The sequence below is a fragment of the Habropoda laboriosa genome, unplaced genomic scaffold, assembly GCF_001263275.1.
Source record: "Habropoda laboriosa isolate 0110345459 unplaced genomic scaffold, ASM126327v1 scaffold72, whole genome shotgun sequence".
NCBI classification, from domain to species: Eukaryota; Metazoa; Arthropoda; class Insecta; order Hymenoptera; family Apidae; genus Habropoda; species Habropoda laboriosa.
The window spans coordinates 237,437-246,011 of NW_017100188.1; the positions used below are offsets into that span (position 1 = coordinate 237,437).

The window sequence follows — 8,575 nt, forward strand, 5'->3', positions numbered from 1 at the left end:
AGATACTTTTTTTGCGATTCTAAGCGAAATAATGAATAAATTTTGGTATTTCTTATATTCCTTTCTTATAGAAAAAGTTTCAAACAAATGTTATTTACTTAAAAAAAAATTATAAAAAGATGAATAAATTAAGAAACAAAATATATGAAATATCTTTCTGTTTGTAAAATAAATTGATAATATCATTTTTAACATAATAAAAGTCACGTAGGACACTAAGAAGGACGTTTACCATTTGTTTATGAAATTAGAAATATATATTTTATCCGTTGTTTTCTTTCTTTTTTTCTGCGTCTTTAATTTAAAAATTAGCATAAAAACATTAGCATGAAATGTATCAATTTCTGCTTTACCGATGCAGCTGGATACACTTGAGATCTGCATCTATAGATGGCAGCATCTCACAGTTATTTACGAAATTTCTAATAGAAAAAGAAAGATTTTCCGAAAAACATTTACATTTTAAGATAAACAAATTATAATCATAAACCCTTATGACATACTGTACATGTTTTAATATATGACTGAAATTGAATATATTTGTGAAATTACATCTACTTCTTATTTGTAAACAGTATTGCTTTCTGTTAATATTAGCAATATTGTTCAGCAAATAATCACGCAAAACATTGTTGCTTTGATTAATGCTAGTTTATAAAAATTTCTACATCTAACAGTAATTTTATAAAATCTTATATGGTAAACAAGATATTTCAGTGGTTCAGAATTAATCTTGAGAATATATGAGATATACAGCTTTGTGATAGATTTGGATTGTTTACACAAGAAAAAGTTTAAAATACAAGACACATAAGTAAATTATACAAACTCTCTACGTTAGTAACCTACTTTGCACAAAAAGTACACTGTTTAAAATACGCTGTTTAGACTTTACAAATTGAACAATATAATTCAGTACAACAATTTACATAAACATTAATGAAAATGCTGTTTCTTTTCATGAAAATATAAGTTCTTCTCAACTATACATCAGAGGTTTAATTTAGATTATTATCACATTGTTTATTGGTGTTCTAATAAAGATGAAACAATTACTTTGATAAGATGTATTCATCTTGAATTAAATATTATCTTCTTAAATATACAAAGTGCATTTATTATGAAGAAAATTATTAAATATTTATTGATTATCATGGATTGTTTTTCATAACATTCCCAGACCCAACAAAAGCTTCTTATTACATATTACAGTAAGACTACTAAACACTTTGAAACGCCATTTCCTTTAAACTATCAACATTCTTTCTTAAAAGTATTATTTTGTGCGACGTATACACGAGACCAACCTTTCCAAAATCGGTGTTGCGCCGAACAGAACGAAATTAATACAAACATATTATACGGAAAGTTCAAGGATCCTTCGATGATTCAATCCTTCGAATTGAAATCACCAGAAGAACTTGACAGGGATTAATATTCGAATAAAAATACGACCTGTCATTTTCAATAGTTCCTCCGGAGGAAAGATCAATATATCTTCTAACGAAAAAGACTCCTTAATCCGTAGAATTTATTAGACCTGGTACAGGCTTTGTGAATTTACCCTCGAGTGTATCAAAACACTCAATATTAAAACATCGCCAGAGAAACGAACTTTTTTTTCTTGAAAATGTGAACGCTTCCCACGTATGTGTATGTGTGTGTAACGTGTGTATATGTGTAGAGTATGCACATAAATGCGCACGCGTGTGCATGTGTGTGAAGGCCATGTTAACAGACTGTAAGTCAACGGATGACTTTTGAGACGATAAAAGGGAGAGTTGAAATTTACTTACGATTCTCACCGGCTTCTCCGCGGCTCCTACAGAGCTTTTCCGCACGGTTATTTCACTTTCCACATTATTACGTCCACGATGGAGCGAAAGAAAAAAAAAACGACGGCGAGAGAGCGAGTTTGATCAAAAGCACAATTTTCGTGACGTCATCGGTGGCCGGGCATGCGCAGACCGATTTCGGTGTTTTTCCATTTACCGCGGAAACACGTGTGGCGATGTGCTGCTCGTTCCTCTTTTTTCCTTACGTTTTTTTCTCCGTTTTCTGCTTTCTTTCTCTCCTTCTTTCGTGTCTTTTTGGTTTTGTTTACAGTCGTTTTTTCCCGCCGAGAGAACTACATCGCTAAGAGGCACGCGACATTATCGCAAACGCCCGCGCGAATCGTACGTTTGCGAATTTCGTGTACGATTATTCGCGAGAGCCAGCACGGCTGCCGACATCTATCCATCCACTCCCACTTGTTAAGTGACGTACATTGACGTCATCGATAGTTTACCTTGAAGCATGACATTGAGTCACATGCCTGCCAATCTTCTCGACCAAGTTCCCTATGGACCTGTATTTACATAGGGATCACATGCATGTTCTGGACGACTGACAACTCGAGTTACTTTTACGCTCACATTGTGTACTTTCTTATATTTGCGATATACAATTCGTTGTGGGACTTACAGGATTAGAACATTAGGTGTCAATTAATACGTTGAATACCGTTCTAACTACCGCTGATAGACACTTTCAAACACAATAGGAGTATTTAAAACAAATAAACAATAATATTTTTAATTTCGGAAATATAATTATCAGTAGAATAATGACTTCAAATAATAAGTGAACACATTAATGTAAAACTTTTTAATATAATTGATCGCATGTTATTCGAAATGTATTTATTTGTAACTTTAATAAAACTCGGTATTATGTATAAATGTATTGTTACTAATTCATTTTGTGCAACACAAAGTGTTTTACATCTTTTTGTTAAATTTATAAAGAAATAAAAAAATATTTGTTTCAAATTATGTCTAAGAGTTATTATTTTTATATTTTTGTATTGTGTTATGATACTTGCATCTTGTAACACTATGTTGTTTTAACTATACGTAATGTCAACTGAATGCAAATTGTCTAATATAAAAATAATTTGCAAATTTAAGGATAAAAATTCAGAAAAGTAAAAGAGAAAAACATCGGCGTAACAAACGAACGCAATGAAACAGATGTGATCTGTGACAGGAGCCCTGAACACTTCAGGACCATGTTTGTAATTTTAATACAAATTTGTTGTAACGCAAGATTAAATATATAACTTCTTGACAACTGGCTGGTTTTTAATTCGTAATAACCGTGAAAATTTTGATTTCGAAGATGCTCACCGTGGATTGTAAGTACGTTGTAAATTATTGAAAAAAATTAATATATCTTGTAAAATGCAGCTAAAAATTTCATACCTCTCTTATCATTTATTTCTTAATCTAAAAGGATAAAGGAAATATTGTATTTGATGATCAAATAACGTACCAATTGCGGCATTAAAGTGACAATAAATTGAGTAAATCAAAAAAATTTTTTCAAAATATATGTTAAGATGCAGTTAACTCTATTAACTATTTTATATTCGAAAATTTTGAAATTAAAAGTTATTGTTATTGTAAATGAATGTATAAATAAAAGCAAACTGCAAAGATGTAAATATTCCTATGAAACTTGTAAAGTAATACATTCATTAGGAAAATTTACACTTCGTTTCCTCAATGTTGTATCACTGACTAAAAATTATACTTTATTGAAGAAAATACGTGAATGCACTGTTTGTAATACTTGAATGATAGTAGATTCATCGATTTGTTATTTTATGAATTCTTGTACTCTTTTTATTCCTTTTTTATTTATTTATTTTTGTTACATACGTAATATTGTCAAGTTACTAAGTGATTAATAATTGTGGTGAAATGAATTAAAAAACACTTGTTCCAATATGTATGAAATATATCATTTTATAAGTGTGAAATAAACTTATTTCCTTATGCTAATAAAATAGTCATTGCACTTGTAAATCGTTCACTTAGAAATTAAACATTTTTCGTAATTGCGTGTCAGATTTTCAGACAAAATCATAATTGTAATTGCGATTTGATGTTTCTACAAATACATTATTAATTTAGAAATTTTTATTGATAAACTTTGTTAACATTTTATTAACTGGAACTGCAGTATTGAAAATATAAATATAGCTCAAAGTAATTAAACAAAATTTTGGCACTAAGTATGTAACTTTTTAAATAAAGTTGAAATGTGAAATTATAAAACAATGGTTATATTTCTTAATAATTTATATCTAGATTTGATTCATCAATAATGGATAATACAAGTAGGAAACAAGATATTCACAAAGACAAAGAAAAGGAGAAAGATAGCCAAAGAAAAAATTTGGACGACAAAATTTCTGGAGAGGCAGAATTAGATGTACTATATACAACTCGATTAAATTCCACAAATCAGGAAGATATTGAAAAAAGGATACAGTCTTTAAAACATGTGTTGGAGAATGATATAAAAGCAGCTGATCTGAAATGGTCCTTATTTGTAGCAGCATGTAACACATATCGCTATGATACTTGTCTGAAACCATTTCCACCAATGTACATAAATAATGAATGCAAGGATATTGAAGCTTTGGTAGAGTTTTTAAAATATCAGTCTTATTATTTTTATCTTTATTACATGGAACAATTAACTCATTGTATGTTGAATTTTAACTATAGAGAAGAGCTACAGAAGTTATTCCCCCACTGGCTGTAATATTTAAAGCATTGTCAGAACCAGATGTATATGAGAGGTATGGGACAGCTATAAACCTATTACATTGGGTTTTAGTACGTCTAAGAGATCCTTACTTAAAAAGCATTAAAAAAGAATGTGTAAGTTCTACTGTAGAGAATTATATCAATTTTTGTTGAAGTTTTAATTTTGAATTTGATCTGTTATTTGCAATTAAAAATGTTTGTAATATAGTATGACTCAATATTGAGAAAAGTACCTTCAGAAATGTCAGTAGTTGCACCAAATTTAATATTCCAAGTTGCAAGTACAAAACAATCTACTTCAGAGGACAGATGGAAAACACTTGCTCAAGGCCATTCAACTTTTTATGCTTATCATGGTAGTCGATTAGAAAATTTTCATTCCATTATACACTATGGTTTACAACAGATTATGTGCAAGGTAAAATAATATAGTGAAACATGATTGAATCTTTAATGATATATTTTGAATTACTGCATATAATGTGTTTTCTAGAAATCATTGTTTGGTAAAGGAATATATCTTACAAGTGAATTAGGTGTAAGTTTACCTTACAGTCCTATAGGCTATGGATGGGGAGGTAGTGTGCTAGGAAGTGAAATGAGTTGTATAGCTTTATGTGAACTTATTAATTCTGCAGATGTAAAGACTGGAGGTTCAGGTAAATACATATTGCAGTAAAATGAAACTTATCTATGATTTATGAATAATTGTTGTTATACAGAAGATAATGCTAGGAATGTAGCAGCAGATTCTGTAGGTGGAAGGGTTCCAAATAAATATTATTTGGTAACAAATAGTGAATTGGTAAGGGTACGATATCTTCTTGTTTACAGTATTCAAGTTCAAACAACAAGGTAATTACTATACTTATAATCTTTATATATTTTGTTGTAATACATTATAATATATGAATATGCATTTATAATTCAAAAAACAATGGACAATGTTTCAGATGTACTGATAACAAGGGGTTATTAGCATGGTTCAAACAACATAAATTATTAACATTTGTGCTTGGTTATGTTGTACTACTGGCTTCAGTGGGATTGACTCACAATAAACAAGTGGAAAAGTATTATAAATTATTTGTTCAGAAAGTTGGACTAGAGTAAAAAAAATTTTATAACACTATGTGTTGTCCATCCATTACTTTATATATTAAGGGAACAATTTTTTAAATATTTTTTGAATGAAATTTAACATAAATTTGCATTTATTATAAGAAATATATACAATCTGTAAATAGTATGCATAATTTATATAAAATATCGTATTTCTATACAAAATTTAATATCTTGATAATATAATGGGAAAATTTTCTGTGACTGAGTAATCATCTTCAAATATTACAATTAAATTCACCTCAAATTCTGTAATAAAATGAAATATATGTTTTGTTATACAAATTTTTGTGAAGCTATTCAAACTGCAAATTATACAATGATCTTACCGACTTTAAAATTACTTGTGCTCAATGTAGGACATGTAAATAACCTTGGAAATATCATATATATTGGTAAAGATAAATTTGTACAAACATTTCCTTCTCCAATTTGTATATTTTGTATTTCTGTAGCTAAAATAAACATAGTATTATAAGATGATGAAAGAAGTATTACTATATTTCACCTTACCATCTCTTGAATATCCTTCAGCACAACCACATGTCTCTACCCTCACCAATTGCAGTTCTATTGACTTTATCACAGCTTCACAATATTGAATGACAACCTTACATTTAAAAATATTATTATCTTACATTAATATATGAAACATGAAGTATGTATCTAATGATACTATTACCTCTCCTGTTAAGGGTTCAAAAATTTTGCAATGTAATGAATCTAGTCTTCCAGAAATGCAAAATCTAGGTACATTGGTTTTATCTCTTGCATTTTGCAATGATTCTGGCATAATTTTAAAATACACTGGTTTGCTAGCATTTTTTTCTGTCCTAGGAGGCACTTTATCTTCCACTATAAATTCCAATGATTTGTTCACATCTTTTGCTAAGAAACTTCTTTTTATATCACAACGTATACAGTACTGAATATTTACAAAAATTCCATGATAAGTTTCATACAAAGACTTAGTTCCTCTGGGTTTTAATGGCAACTCAAATGGTATTTCTGTCTTACCACTTGGTAGTTTGCCACTTGGGGCAACATCTAAAGTATATTGAACTAACTGTATTGGCTGAAAATGATTTATAATATAATTAATGAAACTAAATTGATTACTTCATTTTTAATTTATAATTACATTGCAATTTACTTTATGACAATTTATAAATTTATTATAAAGATTTAAGCAATAAACTAACCTTTACGGAATTATAAAATGCTTCAAATATTCCAAAATTCTTTGAACTGAGCTGTAAATTAACCGAACCTTCCATGCTTAGAAATATTCCATCATGTTTAACATCAGAATTAGTTTGTAACACTATAAAACCAGCAACTAATTCCTGAAACATAACCTCAACATTTTTTGCTCTGTAACATTACCATAAATTATACGAAAACGTACCCCGTCATGATATATTTTACTAGCTCGCTTTAATTTGATATCAATATTTATTGTCATTTTATAATTTATGACAGTTAATCGATTAATAAGTGAATGACAAACTTTGAATGTCTATCAATAATGACATTTGTCGAAGGTTATTATCTATGTACTATTTATGGCATTTAAGTTAATATATTTATTTAATTATAAAATTCACAGTGAATATATTTTCACAAAATTCACATAAGCATAATACAAAATTAATTGGAGTAGTATCCAGATAAGTATCTGGATACCATTGATAAAATGTCAACAGGAAATACTTTATTTAAAACAAAATTAAAAAATTTCAAAGTAAAACGAGTGTTAAATATTATTTATTATAGTTTAAACGATAAAGTATGCATGATTGTGTAACTATGTATAAAATCAGTTTTAATAAAGTAAAGAAGCACCTTTTTATAAAAATATTGAAAAACATCAGCAGAATTTATTTCTGTGTACTGATTTATTTGAATAATAAATTTAAAAAGTAACTGAAATTTATTACTTCAAGAAAAAAATGAAACAATTGTTGACGCTTTTGAAATACGTGACCATTTGACCGACCAATGAAATGTCATGATTTTCGCGGTTTTCCTTCTTCTGCCTACTAACATCCGTAGAGGGTGAACTTCCGTCCGATCGACTAAACAAATTCAAACCGACAGAGTCGTTACTACGAAGTGAACGTTGTTTGAGAAACGGTGGAAGCAGCTTAATCAGAAGACGAGTTTTTGATATTGCGCGAAATCTTTTTCTAACGAGAACAGCAATGGCATTAAGAAGTCGGACTGCACTTACGGTGAGTGGAAAATATTTTGAAATAATTAACTTTGAATCATTTCTACTGGAACGCCGTTGGGGGAGGTCAATAGAACAGGGTAACCGTCTGGTTCCTGACATCTTTAAATGCCCTTATTTCTTTTTAAAAGCTATTGAAATAACAATCATCATGATTTACTCCAATTATTCCTTATATTTTAATAAGCTTAATATGAATTCTTATTTCATTCGATCAACCGTATAATAAGGGAGAATTTTGGTCTCTGAAATTTAATTTTACCATTAACGTACTTTCTGGTCTTTAAAGCGCTGCTTTATGTAATATTTTTCACTTACAAGATTTTCTTTTATTTTTGATATACAACATTATTATTGTAAACATTATTTAACGATATAAATAGTTTTACACATGTTAAAAAATTAATTATTTGAAAATCAAACTATCCTAAACGAAAATGTGTTCGTAAACACTCTGGCGGAATTCCGTGCCTTGTACGGTTACGTTGCTTAGAAGACTTCGATAGTAATTATTTTATTTCTGTGATACTATTTTGCACGCTACTTATTTGCTACAATAAAATTGTTATGCGCATAATATTTTAAATAAAAATTTTATAAAATAAAATGTTTTTTTACA

At 29.0% G+C, this 8,575-nt stretch overlaps 3 protein-coding genes across 3 annotated transcripts in view; 1 reads left to right on the top strand and 2 right to left on the bottom strand.

Moving 5' to 3' along the window:
- Positions 1 to 2,240, bottom strand: part of LOC108579822 (myocyte-specific enhancer factor 2) — a 56,668-nt gene extending 54,428 nt beyond the window's left edge. Inside the window, exon 1 of the mRNA XM_017943444.1 lies at positions 1,797 to 2,240. The gene's annotated coding sequence lies outside the window, so the exon portion shown is untranslated. The remainder of the gene's footprint in view (positions 1 to 1,796) is intronic.
- A 1,909-nt stretch (positions 2,241 to 4,149) lies between these two features.
- LOC108579738 overlaps positions 4,150 to 8,575 on the top strand; it is a 6,184-nt gene continuing 1,758 nt past the window's right edge. Inside the window, exons 1-6 of the mRNA XM_017943345.1 lie at positions 4,150 to 4,473; positions 4,560 to 4,715; positions 4,810 to 5,019; positions 5,095 to 5,260; positions 5,324 to 5,456; positions 5,555 to 5,612. Of these exons, the coding sequence (XP_017798834.1) occupies positions 4,153 to 4,473; positions 4,560 to 4,715; positions 4,810 to 5,019; positions 5,095 to 5,260; positions 5,324 to 5,456; positions 5,555 to 5,612 (1,044 nt within the window). The 5' untranslated portion in view covers positions 4,150 to 4,152. The remainder of the gene's footprint in view (positions 4,474 to 4,559; positions 4,716 to 4,809; positions 5,020 to 5,094; positions 5,261 to 5,323; positions 5,457 to 5,554; positions 5,613 to 8,575) is intronic.
- LOC108579772 (Down syndrome critical region protein 3 homolog) lies at positions 5,890 to 7,194 on the bottom strand. The gene is made up of 6 exons (XM_017943379.1): positions 7,132 to 7,194; positions 6,926 to 7,069; positions 6,406 to 6,798; positions 6,237 to 6,333; positions 6,053 to 6,178; positions 5,890 to 5,972 (listed from the first exon to the last, which is right to left on the bottom strand). The coding sequence occupies exons 1-6, from the start codon at positions 7,186 to 7,188 to the stop codon at positions 5,890 to 5,892; spliced, it is 900 nt and encodes a 299-aa protein (XP_017798868.1). The 5' UTR covers positions 7,189 to 7,194.